Raw genomic sequence first — 27,665 nt, 5'->3', positions numbered from 1 at the left:
GAAACAAATCTGCTTCAATATTTTTCACTTGAAAGAATTAGACCATGCCTTTGAGAGATAGAATCACACTGGAGTCAGAGAAACAAAAACAAGCAGGCTACATTCTGTCTGACTTGAGCTAGGCAACTGAAGCATCGTATCTTTTGAAGTTAATACATCCTAGAGGCACAATGGATTTATTGTACTACTTCCCCGTTCTAAGAAATTGCTCTCCTACTGACCCAAGGGGAAAAACATACAAAGTAAGAAGCAGAAAAAATTGATTGCACTAAAAGTAGTAAACGATAACTGAAATCACTAGGGACCATTCCCTTCCCAACATGATCATATACATCCTCTCTTGGATTTCTTATCAATTCTCTTTCTCCCTCACTCAGACACACATTATCTAACTCTTTTTTTGAAAAACTTGATTTTGTAGAGTATATACAGAAGCTAATCAAACAGTACATCTAAATGTTTCCTGCTACAGTAAATTGTTGGTCTAAATTATGTTATTTCGATTCCTAGGCTGAAGTCCAACTGGATATTTAACTGTGTGTAAAACCCAAGTTTATTACCAAGTCACTACTTCTCTCTTTAATCACTCGCTATACCCTTCTTTGAGAATGACATGATGCAAGATGACACATTTCATACAGCTACTAGAAGAAACCTATGCAAGGAACATCATGATCAAAAAGTTTGCAGCAGCATATCCACCTTCCAGCTCAAAAGAGTAAGAAAGATTCAGCGTCTAAAGTACTTAGCAGTGGTCTATCCTCCCCTTTGCAACACAAAAATTACATTCTTCCATGTTGAATCAATCAATTCCTAGAAAATATTTTTCCAGAGTCCTGAAAAAAATTTTCAAGTCTTAAAAGTGATTCATGAACGTGACATGCAATTTTGACATACCAGCCTCCTTTAGGCTAAGGCTAATGCTAGGATCCAAGCTCTGTTTCTAAACCTGTCACTAGTCAGCAACATGTCTATCATGTGTCCATCTTCCTTAATGCACGCATACGTTACAGTCTAAACAGCTCCACAAAAAGTACAGTGATACCAACAGTGAACATCGGCTACATGAACTCTTCTCAGTGTTCAGTCTTAAATTTACAAAATCTCACCTACAGCAAGACATACAGAGCAGTATGATGAATGCTTTTTCTACATCCTCTCATTTTCTAGCACCAGAGAGGAAGCATCTTCTCCGCTTCCTCTGAAGCTGACTCGTCACTCCTACTCCTGACCAAGTTTCTGGAAGGACAGTCAGGACACCACTAGACTCCAGGAGCACAGTCCCGTGGCACAGTGGGGCAGGGAGGCACCTCGGCAGAACCTCTCACGCACTCTGGACCTCTACTCAGAGCGGGGCAGCTGTAGCAGAGTGCTCAGGGATGGGTTTCAAGTATCTCGAGGCAACCTGTGCCAGTGTTCAATCACCCTCACATTAAGAAAGCGTTTCCTGATGTTTAAATGGAATTTCCTGTATTTCAGTCTGTGGCCACTGCCTCTTGTCTTGTCACTGGGTATTACTGGGAACAGCCTGGCTCAATCTACTTCTCCTGTAAGGTATTTGTACACGTTTTAAGTTCTTCTCCAGGCTGAACAGTCCCAGCTCTCTCAGCCCCTCCTCACGTGACACATGTTCCAGTCCCATGATCTCTCAGCAGCCCTACACTGGACTCACTCCACTAAGCCCAGACCTCACTTGCACGTGCTGAAGGTGCACCCTTTTCCCACCATCCAGGTCATTAATGAATATGTTGCTGGCCCCACTGGTGATCTGGGGATACACCGCTAGTGAATGTCTCTATTTGGACTTCATGCTGGTGAACACCACCAGTCAGTCTCGCTGTCCACACTTCATCAGTTTGTCTGTCAGGATGCCAGGGGAGACAAGAGTCAAGAGCCTTGCCATCGGTGAGACAAGCAACGTTCACTGCTCTCCCCTCATCCACTGACAGGCCCATCTCTCTCCAGAAAGCCATCAGGTTGGTCAGGCATGATTTCCCCTTCATAAATAAAAGGTGACTATTCCAAATCACCTTCTTGTCCTTTATATGTTTGGAAATGGTTTGCAGGAATATTTGCTCCACCACACAGATCAAGGTGAGGCTGACTTACTTGTATTAGAGGTAGGATTTACTTTTGCTTCCCCCAGCCCTCAGGAACCTCCCCCAGTCACCACAACCTTTCAAAACACAACTGGGAGCAGCCTCGCAGCAACACTGGCCAGCTCGCTCCTCACTCGTGGGTACATCCCATCATGCCCCACAGGCCCACAGACTCATGTATGTCCAGTTTAGTTCAGTGCTCCCTAACCGGGTCTTCCACATCCAAGAGCAAGTCTTCCTTGACTGGGATTCCTGAAGGCAAATCTCACCAGTAAAGGCTAAGGTGAAGACAGCTTCAAGTACTTCAGTCTTTTCTGTCCCCATTCAGCAGCAGGCCCTCATTTTCCCTGCTCTTCTTTTTGCTGCTGATATGCCCGTAGGAGCCCTTCTTGTTCCCCTTCATGTCCTTCACTAGGTTCAACTGCAGGTGCGTCTTGGCTTTCCTAACTCCATCCCTGCATGCTCAAACAGTTTCTCATACTCCTCCCTAGGAAGAATTCAATACAGATCTTATCAGAAGGTCATCAGTGAGTTCATGTGCAGTAACTTCTGAAAATACTTAAGAAGTTTGAAGTATAAGGCAACTTTTTACAGAGGCAAGACACACTCGTTGCTAACCTCCCGAATTCCAGCAGGGGAGCATCCAAAGTTACTTCACCTCAGAACAATTTCTTCGCAGGCACATTGGTATCTACGTTCACAGACACCCTGGCCATTTTCATCTTGAGAAGAATTTGTATGAAACAGACAAATACAGAGAATATTTGGGATCAATCTACTCTATTATTTAACCCTTCTTATACACAAAACTCACTACTTCAGTTCTTGCTTAATACCAGCTATCTATTACCAGAGACGTAGGAGAAACAACATCAAACATTTGTCACCTGGACCTCATGGATAAAGGACATCCAACAGTTAAGTGTTTAAATTCTTTATATTCATTCCTTATTTGTTTCTGCCTCAGAGGATGGACACAAATACTGGCAAGTAGCAAGGCAAAGCAGAAAGCGCTGGTTTAAACAATATATTATTATACGTGCTTCAGCTTTATGTTGTGCAGAGCAGCAGCATCCTTTTCGCGTCAATTAAACTGTGTGTAATCAAGAATACAATTTCTATTTTCATACATATACTCACACACACGTATTATTGATCTTGGTTTTTTCCAGAAGCAGATTATATCTCATTTCTATTCTGGAAAGAGTCATGTAATCCAGCATCTAAGCTTTGCACCACCTCTACGCTCAAAAGCATGCAGGAAAAAAATTACTACTGAAGAAACAAATCTAGCAGACCTTTCTCCCAAAAAAGAAAATATGGCACTACAGACCGAACTCCAAATAAAACAAACTGAAGATAGAGTTGCATAAATAAAATAATATTAAATAATGAAACGTAAATTCTAAGACATTTCAATATATGCCAGTATAATAAACCTACTTTGGTCACACACTCTATGTTATTTCTAGTTAAAGAAAATAAATATCAGGCCCTACTGAACTGTAATTCTCAGCAGGAACCTAACTTTTGTGTCACAGACAGACTGAACCTGGTAAGACTCACATAAGAACCATTAATGCAAACTCTGACTTTTTAGTTGCCTAATACAAACTTCCCAAATTCTAAACTCCTTTTGTTTCTAGTCTTTTTAGGCTGGCAAAGCAATTTTTTTTTTTTTTTTTGGTCAAAGGAATGGCAATGCGTTCAAAAGCACACAAAAGAACGTTTCACAAGTTTATACTTTCTATAAACTGTTCTTTGTGGTTCACAAAGAGGTACAGCTGCAGGAACACATTAAGTCTCACATTAGTGCTAACATCACTTTGTTTTAAGTGTCCAAAAACATAGTGAAGGAAGGAAAGAAAGAATGCTTACAATTTTCCTCTTCCTTGTTCCTTCCTCCAACTTTCTTTCCAGTTGAGCAGCAGCATTTACCAAACCACAGGTGTAACTGGCACAGTATTAGAAGCCTCTATGCAGTACGACCAAATGCTATATACGGGTTTGTACTAAGAATGTTAGTCATGTGGCATCAGGAACTAAGTCCTTGGTTCTGCAATCCATGAACTATTCCCTGCACCAGTATGCCACTAAAGCAAATAAAAAAGATTTACTGAAAATATGAGAGAAGCCTGGCTAGTGAGCAGGACCCAGTGTAGTCAGAGATCAGGAGCACAAACAGTCTAGAACAGAAGTGAAGCATGGGTGTTCAGAGAAAAAAAGTGTAAGCCATACTTATGATGTTATTTATGGAGTATGAGTAAGGAAATATTTTTAACCAGGGCCATATTATGACTGAATAGCTAAACCTGTCATTTTTAACTCAGACTTAACTATATATTGAATCACTGTGGGTTTCTTACTTTCTTTGATGTTGACCATATTCACAAAGGAATAGTCTAAGACTACCACATTTATTTCTTACAGAAATAAAATTACAAGCTTGAATGAGGATCCAGAGTACTCTGCTGGAAAACAGAAAATGTTCATACTTTGTGAGCCAAAACACAATCATGCTGCAAGAGCCAAGAGCTAGAGCATAAACCATTCAACTGATCTACCTTAAAGTTTCATAATTTTTTGTGTTTGTGACATGATAGATTCTGTTAGAATGAGAAAACAAGTTCTGTGGTCATTTTTCATCATACAATGCAATTGTTATCTCAGAATTAAGGTAATCTGTGGGTGTAAAGTTTTAGCCAAAAATAGCCAGAGGGTCCAATAGATGGATAAAATTTGCATGAGCCTCTCATCCACTCCCTCAAATTATGAGGGCCTTTGTATTAAAAATATTTCTGTCTTCAGAATAAATAAGTTATGGAAACATTTCTGAAGCTGATTATGCAGCTTTTAAGCTGTGCTGGCTACATAAAGCAGCTGTTCTAACATCTACCTGTGCCACAAACACAACTTTTTACACCCACAGTAGAGGTTTTGGCGAGCAAATTCCACAGGGGTGTTGAAGACAGCTGCAGAAAGCAGCAAGAAATACTTTTCAGTGGGAACAGGCTCCTTAACATGCCTTTTATCATTTATCTGCTCCCCTAGTACTATTCCTGTCTCTCGCAGGTTCATTTTAAGCAGAATACATTAAAAGGTATGCTGTTCTAGCTTAAATCGGGAAAGTTTTACCCAGCAACCTGTCCTTCACTCACCCCACTTTTTTCCTCTCCTATCACTCTCTCCTACATGCTATCCTGTCATTTTGAGAGTCCTGAGCCCAACGTACAGCTCTGCAGTAGCAGGCTTCCCTGCCGATGGGAACAGGGCAAGGAAAACCTAAAAAGTTCCTGCTTGCGGACAAGAAAATGTGAGTTTGCATACCTGTGCTGGATGGAGGCTCTGCTGGGTAAAAGATGGCCCACAGTTCAACAGACCTGGTTTCACACCTCCCTGAACCATCCTGTGCTCCAGAAGCCCCATCAGAATTTCCGTGCAAACCTCTAACCTCCTAAGAGTACAGGGAATCACGGCCCTATTCTTGACACCACTATTGATCAGCCAGATGACACCAAGCAAGGTACATGGCTCTCTGTGCCCTTCAAATAAATAAATAAATAAATAGATAAAAAGTGTTAACAATTACCTTCCTCTCTGACATGCTAGATGGAAACCGCTGTATGAGGTTAAAAACCAAAGTTGTACTCTCCGGCCAGTAGTGACAGAGAGATAAGAGAAAAGCGAGTAAGACGCTTAACAGCTTCTTTTGCATAAGATGGAAAGATTTCTTGGTCTATGACACCCAAGCAGTAAATTCCAAGCTTGCCTCTTTTTTTGTAAGGAATAAATTTATCTCTAACTATGGAGCAGGACAGTACAAAGAAATCCACTACACGGGCACAGCTCTTACCTTGGGGACAGTTGGGTCCGTACTCCCCACAAGCTTTACAACCCTCAGTCACATCTTTCCAGATCTCACTTCCCTGTTGCACTAAGCAAGGGCAGCACTTATCACAGCATCAAGCCCAGAACCACAGCACAAAAGGGGGAGGAAAGCGCACCAGCCCACTGGGATCTCCACCTGATAAAACCCATTGGATCCTCCACCGCTGCTATACACTCCCATGGTGGCCTGACGTGCCATATCCTTGAGCCAGCAGAGGAAAGAGAGTGGCAGTGCCAGCAATGGTATCACAAGGATTTAGGTAAGGAACTCGCTGCACACAGCTCACGGAACACCTCAGCACAGCAAAAAAATCCAGTTACTGTCAACCTCAGCTGTATTTGAGCTGGAGTCAGAAGGCAAAAGACACTACATGCTATTTAAAAATCTTTCAGCTCCTAACATTCATAACCAAAATGTTCCAGGGGAAAAAAAAAAAAAAAAAAAAACCACAAAACTTGACACTGTCAGCTGTTTCCATGTAGCAGAGTGCAAAAAACAGATGACCACTGAGCTATAAAGAATCCCAGAGCTTTGCCAAACTTTGCCTCATTGATTAGATGAGACAAGTATCAGATTCAAAACTAGAGTAAGGAAATGCAACAGGCTTATTAGAGTCAGGCTGTTTATCAGAAGATTAAATAATTCACTGAATCTGACTACTCCCCAGAAAAATATTATTGAATGGATGAAATTAAGTGATTGGTTTTGCTCGCTATTACTGAGGCAATGTAGAGAGCTCGCTGTTAGAGAAAGAAGCAGTTATTACTTCAGCTTTCATTTAATCACACTTCCGAGAACAGCTACTTCACATGCAAGAGAGTGGTAATATTATACAGCTCATAACACCAACTTCCACCAGCTCAAAAGCGATTTAAGAAACAAATGTGCAATAAAAAGACAATATGCAAGTACGTGGCATCTACCCAGATTCCTCTTTCCCACTTATATGTGTTGAAAAAGATCCCCTATGAAGCCCCTACTTTGCAAAGGGCTTCCCTCATACATTCTCAAATCGTGCTCCCTTGTCCAGAAGGTGAGGCCACACCTGGGGTACTCTGTGTCCAGTTCTGGGCTCCTCGGTACAAGAGACATGGACATACTAAAGACACTCCAGTGAAGGGTAACAAAGACGATGCAGGGACTGGAGCACCTCACATACGAGGAAAGGCTGAGAGAGCTGGGACTGTTCAGCCTGAAGAGAAGGCTCAGAGGAATCCTATCAGTGGATACTAATACCTGAAGGGAGAAGGTAGCAGAGCCAAGCTCTTCTCAGTGGTGCCTAGTGACAGGTCCAGAAACAATGGGCACAAACTGAAACACAGGAGGTTCCCTGAGAACATCAGGAAACACTTTTTTACTGTGAGGGTGACCGAGTGCTGGCACAGGTTGCCCATGGAATTTGTGGAGTCTCTGCCCTTGGAGATATTCAAAAGCCACCTGGACATGGTCCTGGGCAACAAGCCCTAGGTGGCCCTGCTTGAGCACAAGGGGTTGGGACCAGATGACCTCCAGAGGTCCCTGCCAAGCTGAACCATTCTGTGAGTGTGCCTGAAAATCAGTTAGTTCTGTCAAAAAATTAAATTGGTTGGGAAATACTCAACAATCAGAGCATGAGTATCTATAGCAGCTACTCCTCGATTTTCATGCAACATCAGATTTCTCTTCCCTCCCAAATTGCCTAGGTTCGACATTTCCTCAGCCAGTAAGCGGCACACATCCTCAGATTGCAGCTAACTGTCAGTTTCTCCTGCCTCCATGCCTGTTCCTAATGGTAGCAAATGTTTGCTATTGTTCACTTACATATACAGCTACGTCTATTTGCCTGTTGCACAGATGCAGTGATGACTAAAATGACACAACTGGAAAAAAAAACAAAAACACCAGCCCACACACACCACCAAAAGAAAAAAAGGAACAAAAAAACCCTCAACCAACGACAGGTGGTAGTGCTTAGGCCACACTATTTTGTTATTCATTGTAATTTACTTACTGTGATATCTCCCAACAGGCAACACAGAAGAAATCTGTACATTTGTATGGGGGGTTCTGCTAGGAAAGAACAATCAGCTGCAGACATGAAAGGAACTGGGAAGTCAGCAGTTTCACAGATTTTGCCTTACAATATCTGCTGCAACATTTCAGATTATATCAAAGCTGCTATTGCATACCCTTTTCATGGAACTGTAAGACTTAGGGAGAAATAAACACGGCATCAAATCCACCCATCAGGCAGGGATAGATATTCCCTGCAGTGCTATTTTTCCAGTGCTTTATGGAATCTTTATTTTTAGGCATCCTAAGCACTCAGGTTTCCATGACCCACCGACATGAAGTGACCTATTCATTTAAAAATCTTGCTAGCATAACTTCCAGGCTCCTCTCCCATCTCCTCCTCTTTGGAAGCCTTCCACTGGTCATCAACCAATGTTTCTAAGAATAAATACCATGATGACCCAGGTTCTTCCCACCAAACATCAAGCATTTCTCTGTGCATGAGTCAGGTGCTCTGCTGTTATAAAGGCACAGGTAGTCTGAGTTGCTCTTTCAAGAAACCTCTGCCTCTCCCTGCCGACTCCACAGGGAACCCCTGAAGGAAGGAGTCAGGGCCTTACAGACAAGCCATACACAGTCTAAATCTTGTGTAACTTTCTCAAATCATCTAGACACCCGTTTTTCCCCCTCTTCCCTCCACTAGCTCCCACTTTAAAAAGTATCTTCTTGGCACGGTACTTCCCAATCTGAATGCATTTTCTACAAACTTGTACAGCAGAGAGAGGTCTATCAACATCTCCATCAACATCCCAGCTCCAAGTTCTTGCTGTGTATTTCAAAGTACCTCATCAGCATTTTTCCTTACCTTTTAAGAATGCAAAGACATGGGCTACTCGTGGAACACTTCTTCTAGACCCCAATTTTACTTCTCATTTTCAATGCACAGATTCCGACTACTCCTCTCTAGACGCATGTGAGACAAAAGAGGCAGGAGTATTTGCTTTATAACGCAAGCCACTGAGAAAATAGAACCTGGCTGAAGGAAACAGGATCACCAGCAAGACATGGTTTGGAAACCACCAGCTGCTAAACATGGCCTGGTGTTGTACAGGAACAGATCAACAAGAGGCCCAGGCAACTAGCTGTAAGTACACAAGGAGTGGAAGGAAAAGGACGTGCTCACATCTTGGAAGGCAGTAAAACAGAAGAGAGAAAACGAGACCAAAGAAATAGAATACACTGGCACCACATTTAACTCCTTTCTGGTACAAACAAACAAAAGAAAAGGCCATACTTAATGCCATCTCCTGCCAATTGCTATGAGATAAAGTCATAACACCACCAATCAATTACTGTAGGCATTCACAAAATTACTGCGTGATCTGAAATTGAAGCCAAAACTGGTAAATGTGAGATAATTCTCAAACACTTTCTGAAACAACACCATAAGGCTTGGTTTCCCCTCATCTCCCCATCTGCCCCAACCCCTTCAGGTCTTGTGTCCATTTCAACACAAGTCACTGCCATGGAGCAAAAGTGTACAACTTCATATTCCAAATAGACAATTAAAAAAACAAAAACAAAACACAAAATCTATTCAGAAAAACAATGCAAGTTCTAATCTGCACAAGACTTCCCAAAGTTTAGGAGACCTTACAAGGTAAAAAGACACATCAACAGAATTTAGATTTCAAGAGCAAGTTTTGAATTCTGGGCTGAAACATGATGTAAAAATCTTTGGGATGATCAGTTTCCTCCTGTCATTCTGATCAAAAGCCAAGCAACAACAGAGAATAGCCCCTAGTAGTAATGAGGCAAAAGCTATGAAACATTCACCTATTTTCTACAAATCTGTTGTAAGGAATTTAGAAATACTTATTGTTTAACTACAAGGATGGTTGTAAGGAGCACCTCCTCCTCTGTAAATGTCCAGGACTTTCCAAACTGAAAAAATAAAAGAGGGAAATATTAAGTCAAATCCCCTTGACTAGATGCTTTTAATCCAGCCACTGGTAGCTCATCTCATGACAGATTTGTCACTTGCCAGCAGTTTGGTGACCTTATATGAGTACAATGTTATGTTGGCATCCTCTCTCTGGGGCAGATGTATTAAACTGAACCCACCATCCCCTTGACCAGTAAAGGTTTTTACAATAAACATTCTCAAGGGTGCTAAAACATACTATTTACATAAGGCAAAGACGCACTGCTTCTTTATTCATACTGCCATGGGCTCCATGATCTCCATCCTAGTCTCCTGATGATTTCTACCCTGAATCATTAAGTGTGATAAGAAGCAAGCTTTGGCAAGCATCCAAATGCCTGCTTCTAAAGCATTAGTACTCAGAAACTGTAATACAAACCTAATCATTGTGCTTCCAAGCTTACAAACAAAGCCAAACATCTATTTTCCACACAAGAGGGTCTGCTTTCTTCACTGCAGCTCTAAAGAGCAAGAGAGTAAAATAAATTGCAGTCAAATACTTGCTCTCCACTTCCTATCCACCCCTCCACTCTCCAAACATCCTCTAACCCAGATTCTAAAACAAAGAAAAACAAATGCTTCATTATATAAACATAAGTTACGTTTGAAAATCTACTTGCCTGCTCACCAATAACTATGGGGAAACTTTCCTTGGTGAAAAGTCATGTGTCATCATTTTCCACAGCTTTCACTTGAAAGCTAAAAAAGTAATAATAACAATAAAAAAAACCCCAACCACGAGGTTTTAGCTTATGTTTTTGACCCACTGCTGTACCGGTCAGATTAGGTCTTACAGGCAAGCACCCCTACTGCTCAGGGAAAGGCAGCAGCAGTGTACTCAAGCCTGGTGTTCCCTTCCAACTTAATGGCAACAGGCTACAGACAACTGACATCTCTATAAAGGGCTGATCCTACTTGCATCATATGTCTGTCATGAACTGTAATGACCTGGAAGGGGCTCTCTCCCCTCAGTTCTAAGACAAGAAATCCAGATAAATAGCTAAGAGTGATATAAATCTTTACAGCGAGAACCAAAGAGGAACCTGATTCTCACCAATTTCAAAAGGATTCTTGTCTTTTTCTTGCTCCCATGGTAAGAATGAGCAGCCCCTAAACTCTTGCAAGACTGGATCCAAAATTTACTGCTCCAAAAGCACAACAGCACAGAAGGGGAGTAGGGAGACCTCTTCCACCCACCCAGTTATTCAGGAAAGACAATCCTGTCAGAAAGGGCTGTAAACACATCCTTAAAAAAAAACTGCCCTGAGTAACAATGCAGTAGTTTATTTGGGTAAGTGTGTTCATACACACTCACATGAGCAGACAGACTGGCTATTCACCCCCTTGGCTGCACTCGCACCAGCGGAAGCACACAAGGCTTCCTTTCACAGCGCTGCGATTTAAAACACTGCTCGCAGGGGGTCAGCAGCAGGTGCAAAGTCACCACTTCCAAAAAAACCCAACCTATAAACAGACCTTTTTGTCCAGCCCAACATGAACACAAAGTCTTAGATCTCACCTGCAAACTTTTATTTGCACAGAAGCACAGCTACAAGACCAAAATAACAAGCAGTGCTCTTCTTGAGTGGGTTACAGAAGCTAGAAGCTAACGATGTGCAAGTACTTTCACATGAGACTAAAACAACCCAGAAAAATTTTGGCCAAGCTTCTATCTCCAAAAAAAGGGGTGATTATAATACAAAACACAATCAAACAATTTCAGTAATTGCAGTTTCTTGCTAGACACAAGAAACATCAGATACTCTCTTGTTATTAATACATTGATTTAAACGATGGGATCAGAAGAAGAGGATGGGGGGCGGGGGGGGGTGGGGGAAGAATCAATTACCAGCTGGACACAGGGAATAGAAAAGGATACCAGAAAAATATGAGATTCTTCCTATCCCATCATATTTACTGTTTCAAGCTTTTGTGTCAGAACAGTCCTAGGATCATATTCGACTTGTTCAACCATTTCACAGTGTTCCCACCAAAAATCACATCAAAATCAAGTCCCTCTGTTATACCTTCATCCCATGTTCTACAGATTTTGACAATATAGAGCTATACTTAAATAACGAGTGAAAAACTTCCACTTACCGTCATTGCTGATTTCAACATGAATTACTGATTTCAAAATAGTTTTACCAGCAATTTGTGCAGTAGAGCTAGCACAGATAGTAACCTCAGATCCTTTACTAGACTTAAAGAGGGGAAAAAAAAATTAGTCATTTTCTATTTTCCCCACAGAGCATTAAGCGTTGAAGTGTTTGGACAAGTTACTTTTGCTAAAGTCTCCCTTTCTGGCAGCCTTCAATGCTTATTGTTCTTTGTCAAACCCTAAGCAAAAGCCATCTTCCTCCTCCCCAATTTCATCTGAAAATATGAGAACCACTGCACCAACCACTTTTTTCCTCCCATGACAGCCATGATTCATTTTGGCCAAGTATTCTCTGATAGAGCACAAAGTGCTTGCCATTCATTTCAGGTGAACGAAGCTTCAAGAAACTGTACTTTTACTTCCATTTTTGCAAACCAAGTCTGAGCAGAACCACTGGAAACAAGAGATAAGTAATGCAGTTACATTCTCCTGGAAATTAAGTCTTCCGTATCAGGACACATATAAACCCTTTGGTGAGACTCTGGAAACCAATTATAATTGGAAAGACACTGGAAACCAAGCAGTAACTCCTGAAGTAGAACTACACAGAGACTGTGTTAATGAACAGTGGCGATACCCTTGAAAGAAAAGTAGCTGGACCACTTTGCTGGCAGTAGCTGGACTTTGCCTCAGCCTCCACAGGAGCTCTCCCTCCAACACGATTTGCCTCATCTCTTTGATGTGGCCAAAATCCCTCCATGACAAAAGGATTTATTCCAAGTGTCTTTTTCGTTTAAGTATTTCTATGGCTATGACCACTATCATATCCGAGAATATCACATCCTGTTAGACATTTATCTTCAAAATGTCCTTTGGACAAAAGGGGACTAAATGCAGACAGAATTAAAACACAACTTGTTCAATGTCACATTAAGTCTGTCAGGGCAAGCAACTGAAGCCTCCCTCATCTCCCCCAAGCCCAAGTGGAGCACTCCATTTAATCAGCAGACTTGCTCTCTCACAGGTTTATATACCGCACTGTCATATAACTTGAAAGTAAACCAAAACCAATCACATTTTTGAAAAAGCTGTAGTAATATTCCCTCTCATCAGGAACTGGATTAATCCTTTAAATCCCTTGTCAAAGCTGACAATATGAAACAGAAAAAGTACACATAAACGCTGCATATATGCAATACCTGATTCCCAGAGTCAGATATTGAAAGCAGAAAAAACAAATACTGTCCAATTTTCCAAATATACTTAGAATATCATCACAACACATTCACACAGTCTTAAACATTTTTTGCTATGACTGTACACAGTGTTTTATGACCAGTCAGGTTAACGCAGCCCAGTGACCACTTCATCTTTTTGAAAGGAAAAGGCTTGAGTCAGTAATAAAACAAGGTATATTCTGGTTCTCCGCACAGTATTCCTTGACAGCATCATGCATTAGGTAGAGCTTTGTTAAACTTACCACCAGACAAGCTGGGAGTGATGAGCAAGTCATGCCGCCTTTTAACAAAAGCTTCTTGGAGATGAGACACATCTTTTGTCTTCCAAAAAAACTCACTTATAACTTGAAACCTTAGCAACATAAGTGGAAGTCCAAACATACTAAATCTAAAAGATATGTAACACATTCAAAACAGCAAAATGTGGAAGCCCAAAGAGCTCAGAAAAGATATATCGCTACAGACTTGTCATTTAGGTTCAGACTATCTTTTCAAGGCTTTAGGAAGCAGCTTCTAAGGTGACCTTTCAGTTCCTTACAATGTTAATGACTTTAAAACCAAGAGCAACAGAATTAAACAATCCACCAAAAAGCCAGAGAAAAATCAAAATGCTTTGAAGTATGGAAGAGCTCTTTTAAAAACACTATGCATTCGTGAAAACAGTAAGAAAAGAACTATCAATAAGTACATAATAAGGGCCTTGTTAAAAGCATATTCATTTCAGAAGCAGGCATTGTGTCACCGTTCAGTAAACCTCATTCATAGACCTGACTGTCTTTCCTTAGGTGTTTCTCCTACTCACACACCTGAAGGGCCTTCAAAACTGTAAACAATTCATGATCCATGTGCAAAACAAAACTGGATGAGACAATCCTTTTTGGCCATAAAAAAGCAGCATGCTAGGTGCTTTTATTGTTTAGAAAAGCTTGTCCTGAAGAATTCTGTGCTTGCCATCATTTTAAATATCAATGCAGTATTATCAGAATAAAAATGCCAAATCACACACACCCCCCAAAAAAACCACCCAGCTGTTGTCTGTCCCCTCTTTCTACAGTTTAGGAATAAAATTTATATGCGTAACACTCTCAGTCACTTTTATTGTTTGCTTTGGATCAAAAGAAGAAAAAAGTCAGTTTTTCTTTTTTGTCCCTCTCTTAACATATTAACAGGAAAAAGCCAGACACTTCAGAAAAAAAACCCACAAAAAACAAACACAAAACATAAACCCACACACACACAATCCCAAAACATCCTACCAAAATAAAGCAAATTCATACTACCTCAATTAAGAAAAGTTTCACTTTGTGTTTAGTTTTATGTATTTTGAAGATTTTTTGTTACAAACGCCCCCACTCAGATTTCTTTCTGCTTCTTCTGTTTGACAAAATTATGGTTATATTCCCCCACGTGTCCAAAATAAACGTAACTGTTGTGCCAACTTTAAGCCTACAGAGCACATCTGGACAAAATACCCGAGAGCTTCCAGTGGCAGAAAGAGTAAGAGTAGGGAGCAATTTAGAGATTGTTTGAGGAGCACAACTGGCCACTTAAGTCTTTTGTCTTGCATAGGAAGCCACTGCAGAGGCAACTTCCACATGCAATCAAATCAGTGCACTTGTTGGCTGGCTCCTGGGGAGTTCAACGGGGAAAATGTTCATGTCAATTAAAGAAACAACAAGTTTGCACTGCAAATACTGAAGATCAAAAGTTTTTGCGTTTGGTGGTGTTTTTTTTATTGGCCATTAGAGGGTTGATACCAGCCCTTGGAAATACTCATTTCTGTATTTTGAAGCATGTGTATGTTACAAGCCAAAGCAGGGAAGAATAAAGTAATGCAAAACCATCACAGTTGCAGGGGAATATAGTCCCCAGTGCATTCCCCAAAAGCCACTGAGCTGTTCAAGATTTACGATTTCTGTCTTACTCATCTAAGGGAAGACTCTTCTCACTTCCTCCCACTGCTGGAGTTGGTTTTTGATTAGTGAGCCAGGATTACCTTGGCAGAATCAACAAGCAAGACCTCATTTGTGCAAATCCCAATACTCCAGTTTATTACTGGAAAGCCTGGCAGTTTTTATACTTTCTTGTATTTTGGAGCTCGTAGATGGTTCAGGACTGGTGTGCACCCCCATACAGCAAATTTAAGCCTACTGCCAACAGATGTGCTTTTAAGTATCTTCCACAGATCCTTTAGAAAGAACCCACTAATGTCCATGCCCCCACCGATTACATGATGAAAACCAGGGCTCTAGATCCATCCTGCTGGGATAACTACAGTGTGAAACTTGTGCTGTGTTATCATAAACCAGAGCCAGAATAGACAGCAGAAACCATGAGCTTTCTGCAGCCCTTTACGTCCTCTGAACTATTATAAGCTTGAAGTCAGAATGGGATAAATAATGAAGCACAGTCTCCTATCTACTACTCTGCTCTCATTTGCTCCATATGACTCCTATAAATGAGAAGAGATGGTGATGCAAAGTGGAAATACTGTATACCTTCTCCCATACAAACTACCATAATGTTTTTCCGAGATTCTCCCTGATCAGTATAGCTATCATACAAAAAGCGAGATGCATGCAGACAAGACATCAGAGAAGCTGCTCTGGAAGAAAAAGAATTTACTAATACTCTGAATATTCTGAAAATATACTCATCCCCCACCTCCATCAAATAAAACTTCATAGAACTAGCAAATCTTTACACTTAATTCCTCTGAAAAGAAACCTACACCACCACCTCCTCCTCCTCTACAGGGTATGATGCAGGCCTTAAGAATAAAATGAGTTCTCCAACCCCAGTGTTTTCATGCTGCCTTGATCTTTCATGCACACACCTGCCTGATGCAGGTGTGACTTCTATTCTGATCGCTACTGAAGTTTTCTGTTGTTACTTAGGAACATCCTTTCAAGTCCTGAGGTAAAAAAAAATCCAAGCATGCCCTCCAGAGTAACATAACTAACCACAAGCAACACACCGAAACCTCCAATGTAAATAAAAAACCCAAAGTCAGTCGAGATGACCCCTTTCCACACTGCGGAGGCTACAAAGCGGTTAAACAGAGAAATCACTTCTCCTTTTAGGCTAGCTCTTCTTGGTTCTTGTAGATTAAAATGCAATAAGGGTGACTGCAAAATTTACTTACTGCAAACATGGTTGTTTTTTTGGGGGGGATTTCAATTTTAACACCATAAATTGTGGGTTGGAAGGACTGGAAGGTAAGAGTTGCTTGTACACTGGATCTGTGGCTTCAGGGGGAAAGTTTGATAATTTTTTTTTAACGGCATGAGACTTGACTAGCCCAACCATTGTATAAAACAAACATATGTAGGGCTTTGCTAGTTAGCAGGACTGGATGTCTAAGACCTATTCATCTCCAAGCAGTTCTGTTAGTTCCCTGGAAGACAATGAGACTACGGGTTACAAAAAACCTGTTCATAATCTGCAGACCTTACCAGCTGGATAGCTCAAGGAGTATGCACCACTCTTGCAAAATCTACACTCAGTACAAAAAGAAAATTAATTAAAATCTTTAGCAATGTCATCCACATGGATCAACTTTGAAAACCCAAGTAAAACTGTATACCAAGGAAGTGTAAAATTACTTTAAGTAGTAGCATGCAAACAGGCACCTTAGCATCCAAAGTATGTTCCGCTTCTCTGCGGAGGCAGCAGCGCAGTTTGCTTAGTGCGTACTAGGACTCCAACCACAAGGTCTCTGCTTCCCTCTCAACCACTGGCCTGCTGCAGGATGTTAGATTAAGTCCTTGTCTCCCCAGCATCCCAGGTGACCCAGTGCTGTGCTTTTACCCAGCCAGTAACTAAGTACCACACAGCTGCTCGCTCACTCCCCCACCCCCCAAGGGATGGGGAAAAGAATCGGAAAGGAATGTAGAACTCAAGGGTTGAGATAAGAACAATTTAATAATTAAAATAAAATCAAAAACCACTAAGTTAGAATGAAAAGGAGGGAGAAGGGGAGAGGAATGAAATCCCAAGGGAAGGGAGAAAAGAAAACAAGCGATGCAAAATACAATTTCCCACCACCCACTCAGCAATGCCCAGCCAGTCCCTGAGCAGGGATCAGCCAGTCCCAGCCACCACCCCCACCCCCAGTTTCTATACCGAGCATGACATCCCATGGTATGGAATATCCCTCTGGCTAGTTTGGGTCAGCGGTCCTGGCTGTGTCCCCTCCCAGCTTCTTGTGCCCCTCCAGCCCTCTCACTGGAAGGCCCAAGAAACAGAAAAAGTCCTTGACTTAGTATAAGCATTACCCAGCAACAACTAAAAATATCAGTGTGCCATCAACATTGCTCTCAGGCAAAGTCCAGAACACAGTACTTCACCAGCCACTAAGAAAAAAATTTAACTATCCCAGACAAAACCAGGACACCCAGGCACAGAGAGGATATTCCTATACTAATTGATCTAATGAGTGCAGAAGTTCATTAACAGGTAGATATTAACAGATGTCTACCTTCTCCTGAGAGAATCCGACACTTCAAAGAAACCCCAAACCATTTTCAAATAAGACTGCACTCCTTCCCCAAAGACTCCTCACATTCCGACATTCACAATAAAGGCTTTTCTGCACTTGCCGAGCACCTCACAAAAATTATCATGACCCATTCACCAAAATGCAGTGGTTTCCAAGCCTTTCATCTTCAAGTCTCAGAAGATTTTCCAGCAGCCACACAACTACTGGCCAGCGTGGTTAGGGTAGTAGATCCTAGTTTTATTTCCTGGATCCCTCAGAAACAGTCAGGAGGCCACTAAGTGAGAAGCTGTGTAATCCTGTCTCTCTCGCAGTCTGTTCCCACACAAGCCAAACAACAGTCATCCTTGATGAAGATAAAAATTTAGAAAATTAGTTATCAGCTTCCCTCTGAAAACTAGAGATCTGTGTTCGATCCCATTAAAAAGTCAATTTTAAGCAAAATCTGCTTCTGCCTTGGTGGAAAATCTGTCTGTTTCCTCTCCAGTGAACGAATTTCTTCCTAATTGCCACATTAAAGGAAGAAAAGAAAAAAAGTCATTAAAACTCAAGCCAAAAAGGCAACACTCTGTTGTGTTTGGTAAGTAATACTCAAAGTGTTTCTTCTCCTGCTTTCACATGAATTTTCACTGATTTTTTTTTTCTCCAGTTACAGTGGAATCACAGCATAGTATGAACTGTAAGTGACTTCTGTTCACCTGGTGCTACTCTAACAAAACAGGGACAAATTGACTTGGGTTGCTTGGGGCCTTGTCCAGCTCTGTTCTGAATATCTGCAAGGACATCTCAACCTCTCTAGGTAGCCTGTTTCAACATCTGACCACTCTCACACTGGAATTCTTTTCCCTAATATCTCACTGGTATTTCCCTCGTTGCAACTTATTGCCTGTTGCCCCTTGTCCTACTGCCGTCCACCTCCCAGAAGAGCTTGTCTGTGTCCTCTCCATACCCCCTCATCAGTTAAGACACAGGATAGTTTTCCCTTAAAGAAAAGCAACACAGGCACACTTGTATTCCCAAGATGTGCATAAAATATGTACACACAGGTAAGGATTTTCAGCTTATTTTTCTGAAACACAAGTACTGTATTTTTGTTTGCAACCTAACACCATCTCTTACGGCTTGCCCTTCTACAGCCTGTACCGCCAAAGGCTCACCTTCACAGACAAGTAACACAGATCAGCTAATGTGGTAAAAACTCACACTGGGAATTACTCCGCAGTAATCCTCCTGCACAGAGATACCCTCAGGTTTTGTTCCCTATTTGAACTAGCCCTGCCAGCCTGTGGTACTTACACCACCGCACCACACACTCTGGTTTTTTCAACTTCTCAGTTCTGCAGGGAAGCGACGTGGAAACGGGGCACAACGCAAAACCCACGTGCAAACTCGCGGTCAGCATGAGGATGTCGCCTGCAGACCGCAGCGCAGGGCTCGCACCGCGGCACCGGGACACCTCCTGCGGCAAAGCACCGGAGCCCGCCCGGAGCGCTGCTGCCCCGGCGCTGCCAGCACGCCTGTCTCTCCAGGAGCGCGTCGGCCGCACACGGGTGATGCTTGGCTCACACAGCACATGCGTCTGGGGTTTTGGGGTTGGCTGTTGGTTGTTTTTCCAGCAGGATCTTCTGCCGAGCCACCCGTAACGCCGCTCCTCCCCTCCGGGGCCCGGCCCGCACCTGAGCGGGGCGGGGAGGCGCTGGCCGGGCTGCAACGGCCGAGCCCCGGCGCGACCCGCGGGCAGCGAGCGCTGCCTCCGCCGCGCCTCACGCCGACCTGACGGCAGAGGCAGCCGGCGGGCTGCCGCGCTCCGCGACAGCCACCGGGCAGACAAAGAGCCCCCCCGGCCACAGGTTCCTTGGCTCCGAGGACGGGTCTCAAGGGGGCTCTACCCCTCCCCTAATTTAACTTCTGAGAGGGCGCACCCCGCTCCCAGGGCGCCGCCGGCCCTTCCCACCCCGGGGTCAGCCCTCACCGTCCCTCCCGCCGCCCCCCATCTCGCTCCCGCCGCCCGGGAAGCCGGCGGGCTCCGCGGCCGACCACCCTCCCCCGCCGCCGGAGGGAGGCCCCAGCCCAGCAGCCGCGGGGGGCGAGGAGGAGCCGCAACAAGTCCCCGCCGCCGCCAGCCGCCCTTACCCAGATAGTGCCGCAGGTCCAGCAGAAAGTGCGGGGGCCCCCCGTTGAGCTGGTAGAAGAGGGAGCCCAGGCAGAAGAGCAGCAGGGCGGCCATGCAGAAGCCGTAGTCGCGCAGCGAGAGGAAGGGCAGCAGCGAGAGGGGCCGCCGCCTCTTCCAGCCCCCGCCCTGGCCCGGGCCCGGGCCCCCTCCCGCCGCCGCGGGGGGCCGGGGCGCCGGGCAGTCCCCGCCACCGTGCTGCTGCTTCTTCTTCATCCTCCCCTTCGCCGCCTCCGGGTCACGCAGCCCGCCGGGGAAAGCGCATCCTCCATCCGCCTGTTCGGCTCCGGCTGCCCGCGGCGGGGAAAGTTCCCGGGAGCTCAGGGGACCCGTCCCGTACCCATCGCCGGCTGCCCGCGGCAGGCGAGAGTCCCCGGCGCTGCGGCGGCGGCGGTCGCTGCTGCGGAGTGCCGCTAAGGGGAGGGGAAGGAGGTGGTCACCATCCCGCTCCCTGGGGCTCCTCTCCTCCTCCGCCGCCGCTCTCGCTCCCTCTCTCCACTCGGCCTCTCGCTCCGGTGTCAAGTTACAGCCAGCGCTCCGCCGCCGGCCGCCTGCGACTCGCGGCCGACTTGTGCGTGCCGCCCGGCCCCGCCGCCCCCGGCCGCGCCGCCCACCCCAGCCCGCCCCGGGCCCGGCCCGGCCCGGCCCGCCTCGGCCTCCGCTCCCCGCGACGCGCCCGTTGCCTCCGCGCGAGCGACCCCTGCGGGCGCCGCCGCCGCCCCACCGGCCTGACTGCGGCGGGGCCCGGCCCGCCCCGGCCGCCCCGACCCACCTGCCCCGGCCCGCCCCCGCCGCCCCGCTGTCCTGCCGCGGGGCGCCTCGCTATCCCCGGCCGCAGGGCCCTACCCTCGCAGCCGGGCCGGCGGGGAGCAGCGGGCGGGCCCTGCACTGCGCCCCGGCCCCCTGCCGCGCCGCTCCCGCTCGGGCGGGCCCGGGGTCTCGCCGGGCCACTCGCCCACGAGGGCCACCGAGCTGGCCTTGCAGGGGTGGTAGCTATGGTGGCTTGGGCAAATGACACGGCATTAAGGTCCGGCACCTTTATAGTCGTGCAGCATCGTCCGTGGGGGCAGAGGGGGACTGCTCTTCTCATTGTAGCTTTGCCGGGACGGTTGAAGCGGGGCAGTTGTCTGCTGGGGATATGGCTTTAGGCAAGCACAGAAATTACAAAATTAAAATTGCTCATGCAACCTTAGTTTGACCCCCTTGTACATATGGTGTATGATATAGCCTCTAATTACTTGATAATGCTATTTTTCCTAGAGAACCACTTCCCACCATGCATAGGGTGAGCAGCGCTCGCTCAGCACTGAGCTCTTAATAGCTTCATCCTCTTTATAAAACATATGTCCCCAATATGTCCTGATGGCTTATTTGGAGCTATTCTTGTCCTTGGGCATTGTCTGATGTAGAAATCCATTTCATTCCCTCATGCAGCTGCATTGCCAGCACAGCAGTGGAGGGAGGAGGGCTTGGGGTGCTGCTGCCACTTCATCGTTCCGTGTGATGGACCTGGCTGGAAGCAGCAGGACGGCTTCCCCAGGATCCTGCTCACAGGATCACACGAGACTCTTCATTTCTAAGCAACAGCAAGTTCTGTCCACTGTGGTTTGGGAGAAAAGTAGGAAATCATGACCCAAGTGCAACTCGCCAGGTCAGAAATTAAAAGGCAATCACCCTTTTCCTTTTTAGGCTTAAAAAATACATCCTGATGTAGGGGGCCTGACTCATAATCTTTGCGCACTTGCAGCTGGAAATTTTGCTCAGGAGACTGCATTCAGATGGTTTTGCCACTTATGCTTGGGTAAATGCCTGAATCTTACCTACAGTACTGGCTTTGTTTTGTTGCTTGCATCCAGCAGCAAAGGGCATCTGCTGAAATATGGAAATTAATCTTGCTGGTATGGACAAGAGCATGAACCCAGAATCTGACAATAAATAATCAATTCCATTGCATTCCCTGATAAAAAATATCCTCATACTGGCTAAGACGGCAGACCACCTTAGATAGTTTGGTGAGGAATCTACCAGTTTTAGTTACACAGTTCTATGACATCACTGCACAGAACCTTCCCAAATTTACACAAAACCTGTAGCAAAGACAAAGTTAGGAATGACACTTCATTTTTGAAAAAGAGAAAAGTAATATGATGCAAAAAGTGAGTCCTCTTTGCGCTAGTGTTCAGGGGAAAAAAAGGGGGGGGGGGAAGGAAAAAAGAAAGAGAGAGAAAAAGGTAAATCTTTAGGACTGCAGCTCACTTTAAACATAAATATCCAACTATTTTCACCAGATAAAAGTCATAACTCTAGTTGCACAGTTAAACTACTACTTCTTAATTCTCATGAATGCTGCTTTGAAACACTTACGGAGTATTGGGGGCTTACTTAACGTGTGCTGCTTCCATGGACATTTTAAATTGTTTTATATTCTTTTGAATACTTCCATATCTACTGGCTTGTTTGAATGACCAGACTGCAGATTTGTTTAGCAGTACTAGTTGCTGCTGCAGATGAGAAGCAAGTAAGGACTTACACTGAATGTTTGAGAAAAATGGAGCCTTTGATGAGAAGACAGACACCACCTGTAAGATGAATCAATAAATCTTTATTTTTCTGGTTGCAAAGAATGTCTTTGATCTCTAGGAAGAGATTTAAAAAAAAATAAAATGAGAAAACAGACCAATCAATTGAGTAAAATTTAAGTGGGAAGACTGTGCTGTTGAGAGAGTTCTTGCCATGTTTCTAAGCACCAACAGATAAAAAATTATCTTGGGAGGAAGAAGACATGGAAATCTTTGTTGCTGGAATATATACTTAAATGGATAAGTTAGCTGTAAAATTAGTTACTTTCACTTACATGAACTATCACACCTATGTTATACTATCATTTAGAATGCCTAAATCAAATGAGAGTAACGAGCAGGAACATAAACGCTGTTTGCTTTGTGCTATGGCTTGATACAGTGCAATTGTTTCCCTATTTTTAATTCCCCTGTTACTCATATAATGAAAACAGTATGATTTTCATGCATAGCATAAAGCAATTAAACATACTTACACCCTTAACTTCGTACATTCCCACTCACACAAAAATACCCTAAGAATCCAAAACACAAACCTCACATTAAAGGAATATTACAGTTGAAAAGCCAAGTGTCGACACTTTGGGATAATCCAAAGGTAAGATTTTTTCGGAGAAACTTGTTTTGACCTGTGGAACGTATGACTTACAACTTAGCCTTTCGTTGTGTGATGATACTGGTTTGCTCAGAGGACCATTGCCTTGTACCGTGTATAGGACAGACACTGTTCACTGAATATGTGAATTTATTTTTAATCTCCTTGTTCAACATATGTCCTCAGGCTTTGTTTAAAGCTATTTAAATCCTACTTGTAATGTGGAATTATTAATGTTATAGCAGGCTTTTCTACAGCATTCATTGTTACAGTACTTTGAGCATATGATGAATGCTTATGAATTACTTTCATAAGATGTAGCTCATATCACCATTTTACTGATTGGGAAATGAGACACAGAGAGATTAAGGTTAAATGTGTCTATTAATTTTGGTTGCCAGCCTTGAGATGACAGGGGTTTGCCTTGGTGAAATAGTTAGCATTATGCAGCACTTTGTATGTTCGAAGCATAGCTCCCTTTGACTTCAGACACAGCTGTGAATGCTAACTACTCCTGCAAATCAGACCCCAGGCTCTCAAACTCAACACCAAGCATAATAAGAGCACTGAGTGGCCACCTGTAGTTCAAGTAATCCGCCTGACATCGTATAGGAGTGCTCTGGTGCTAGCAGACACAGAATCAATCATTTTCAAAGCAATATTCACTGCAGCAGTCCTTATCCTCTGCCTGCCTTGACCTTGTCCCACTCTTCTTTTTCCTCCTCTCCTAGATCTAGTCTCAGCTCCAGGATCTTTGTCCAAATCTTGTTTCCTTCCATGACCTCTTCCAGTCCAGGTCCAGCTTTTGCTCAGACTGAACCCGCTTCCCAGCTGCAACGGTTCCAGCAAGAAGGATATCGCATTTCCCCAGTCCTGGAAGAGGACGCTCCATACAATCAAAGGAGTGGAGAAGATAGCTGCCAAAAATTTCCAAGTGGGTCCACATTGGTGCTGTGCTAAAGATTCCTGAGCTGATTTGTCACTCCAAATTCATGGATTCAGAAACAAGTTCAATGAGAGAGATAAAGAACATATGTGGAGGCTGTGTGGCTGGCAGTACTCAACAGGGAGGCTCATTTGGACACATCAGCATGGGTTACCCACTGGCTAGTCAGTTCTGCTACTCAGCCAGCCTGGACGTAACATAGCGTCTTGCCAAATGGACTGTGCCCTCATGATTATGAGCCTACATCACTAGTATCTTGTGAATGGCTGCACCAGGCTACTGGGGTGCTGCAGCTCTCTGTTACTGAGCGCACATTAGCTGAGGCTACAGAGAGGTCTCTAGTCTTCCACGGGAACAGCAAAAACCATACGCCTAAAAATCAAAAACCAATGCTCCAAGGAACAGATGTACTATGATTTTCCATTTTTGCAGTGATAGGATTTTCTTTGAAACATAGGCAAAACATCTGTCCCTTATTCTTAGAAACATCTGAACATTTTTTGTTGAAATTTTTTAAATAAATTATCTAAATAAATTCTCATTAAGCAAAATTCCCCAGCTGGGATATTTCAGAATAGGCAGTTTGCAAAGGTATAAATAACTAGAAAGGGATAAGATACAGCCTGGGACCTAATTTTCATAAGACAGTAAGGACAGAGGAAATTTAGATGCAAAGTTTCACTGAGTAAAGGTTCACTGGTATAAAAGAATAACAATATAATGTCATCTGAGAAGCACCCATGAAAGATTACAGCTTTAAATTCCACCAGCACTCTCTGTGATTCAGAAAGGGTTCAGAGCATAACAGAGTAATTGATGGCAACTGTGCAGGCTTTATTTTGCTTTATTCAGCAATAGTTGATAATTTGATGGGGATGCAATAAGGGCGCACCATACCCTTTAATTTCATGCTTATAGAATGCTTGCAAGTTTCATCTGCCTTGACTGAACTGGAATTGCAGCCCTGTGCTGGCTGGTTGTATTCATTTCTGTCCTTTGTGGCAGGTTCTGAGAAAAATATGACAGCGAATATCTGAAAACAAGGAAATGAGCTTGTGTACCTGATGGATACAACTTAGCGACACTCTGATGGAGCAAGTTCACTTCAGAAGAGGTATTTATAATTTGTAATTGAAATAGTACGGGAATTACATGAGTATGTTCTGTTGACTGCACTTGGAGTGTGATGGATTTATCTAAAGGAATTTATATTAATACCTTGGCATTGCTGGCTATCTCCAGCGAAGGGCTACTTACAGGCCTATCCAAACTCCCGATACCACCGTTTTTGTTTGCTTAATTTTCACAGAAAATGGGAAATGAGAATTCACCCAGGATGCTTTCCTTTTTAATCAGTATGCGTATCATTCAGGAGAGGCAGTTGAAGCTAGAGGTACAAGAGAATGTTGTATAATGTATAGTCTTGATGATCAATCCTTTCCTCTCATAAATATCCACTCAGAACTCCCCAACTGAGTTTCCTTTTACTTTCTGTTCTTCTTGTATTGATTTTCCAATAACAGTCTAATTCCTGCATTTGCCTGCAGAAACTACTAATAGAAGGGCAGAAGTTTCAATTTGTAAACAGGAGTTTTCACGCAACAGACCCATTAAAAGCTACATTTGTTTAGACAGTTAACAGAGTAACACCATACAATGTACTGAACAGATTTAGACATGTAAAGATGCAGACAGTCACATGGGGAAAATACAATACTGGTGCTAATTAGGCACTAATTAAAGTAGATAGTTAGGCACTTATATCTAAATCCAGGAAATGCAAAAATATGTTAGAAACACGCAGTTACCTCCAACGTAGCTGGTGCCTGCATGTGACCCCACGTAGAACTACACCATTGCAATACCTGGGAGCAGCAGAGCCAGGTTAGCACAGAGCTGTCAGCAGGATTAGCCAGGGTGGGCAGGGAGCCATCCTGGCACTGGTTTGCCTCAGCCCGCCTCAGAGACATTTTACAGCTCTTCATAGTATGCCACATTTGGTAGCACAGGGGAGAACCTGGGAGAGAAATAAGCTAACGCACTGAGGTGCGTTGGTATCGCAGGTGGAAGCACTGTGGGAGGATAAAACAGCCATCTAGTCTATATGAAACCACAATCCACACTGCTGAAACTACTCCTGAAATTAATATTCTAGCTCCTAATAGTAACACCATCACTGCTGTTTTGCAAAATAAGGCAGACATACAAATGAGGTCTCTCTTTCCCACAGGTGAGGGCTCCAACCAGTGTGAGAAGGCTTTCCGACTGGTTTGGCATTTGGTTTTAGGGGTTTGGAGGCAAGGGGTTGGGGAAGGTAAGGGAGAAGGAAGGTAAAAGGTCAAAGTGAAAAGAAGTTAAAGAAAGAAATGGGAAGCAGGTTCATATAAGGGCCTGAAAGAGTGGTGCACTGTGGCAGCACAAACAAACCAGAAGGCTGCAATAAGGCTTTTACCATAGGTCAGATTCTACTGTCTGTGCTGCATCATCTTCCTCCAGAGGCCAGACCACACTACTCCTCTCCCACAATCCTCAGGGCTATTTAACCACTTAGTGGAACGAGCTACAGCTGCACATCATCCATGTCAATCAACCCACTGCCTCTGAGGCAAGGCCACAGCTGCATGTTATCCATGCCAATCAACCCACTGCCTTCATTCCTCTACAGTGCACCAAATGGAAACAGAGAAGAGCCTACACCTAGTGTGACATGCAAGATGGAGAGGTGACTTGTACTTTTACAGGGGAGAAGAAGAAAATTCTTCCCTAGTGGGGTGGGGAAAACAGCACCTGATATGATGCATTTAATGCTTAGTCTCAGATTCTGGGTGAGATTTTCGAAGGCAGCTCTCTGAACAACTGGTGGTCTAAATCCCTTAGTAAATTTTGCCCTGTGTTTTTTCAGTTCATCTCAGACTTTATATATGAAATGATTCCCAAGCTGAAAGTTGCTTTACTGAATTATTCATAGACAGATTGCATGTAATCAAAGTATTTCAGAAAAACTGTTTGTTCACATATCAAAAAGCCAGCAAATGTCAAGCTCTTTAGCATGGTTCCTTCACTTGGTAAAGTGGTATTCACCAAAACCAGAGTTATGCGTTGGCTGCTTTTGCATAGTCTGCCACAGGTATGTCATTACATATGTTAGATTAAGTTTTGGAAAATGCAATGTACAAAGAAGGGACCAACTCGTAAGATTAAGTTTATTGTAATGTTTGTAAATAAGGTCACCTCATCTTCTAACCTCCTACATGAGTGGTGGCCGCACAGCGCGTGCTGCATGAAACTGCCTTTGCTCTTCCTTCAGCTAGCAATGCCCTACTGCTTCCAACCCCAAAGCAGAAATACATCGTATTTCAGATGATACAAACTTTACTTGTGAGCTACAGTGGAGGGAATGTCCTTCAGAACTGTTTGCCTTTGCTGAATAGGTAACTTGGCCTTTCAGGTACTGAGTTTTATCAGCAAATGTTTAACTGTAGAGTGGTGATATATCACTGAGAACTGAAATGGAAGGTCAAAATCTAAAAACCTCAAACCAACGGAGTAATATGCAGACTTCTGGAATAATACC

At 43.7% G+C, this 27,665-nt stretch overlaps 1 protein-coding gene across 1 annotated transcript in view; it reads right to left on the bottom strand.

Moving 5' to 3' along the window:
- UST (uronyl 2-sulfotransferase) overlaps nucleotides 1–26,603 on the bottom strand; it is a 172,315-nt gene extending 145,712 nt beyond the window's left edge. The window contains exon 1 of the mRNA XM_080388252.1: nucleotides 19,935–26,603. Within this exon, the coding sequence (XP_080244378.1) occupies nucleotides 19,935–20,187 (253 nt within the window). The 5' untranslated portion in view covers nucleotides 20,188–26,603. The remainder of the gene's footprint in view (nucleotides 1–19,934) is intronic.
- Nucleotides 26,604–27,665: the final 1,062 nt, after the last annotated feature.

Source organism: Falco punctatus (genome assembly GCF_963210335.1).
Source record: "Falco punctatus genome assembly, chromosome: 5".
Classification (NCBI taxonomy): domain Eukaryota; kingdom Metazoa; phylum Chordata; class Aves; order Falconiformes; family Falconidae; genus Falco; species Falco punctatus.
The sequence above is the reverse complement of the archived record's forward strand: the minus strand, read 5'-3'. Positions and strand labels throughout refer to the sequence as shown.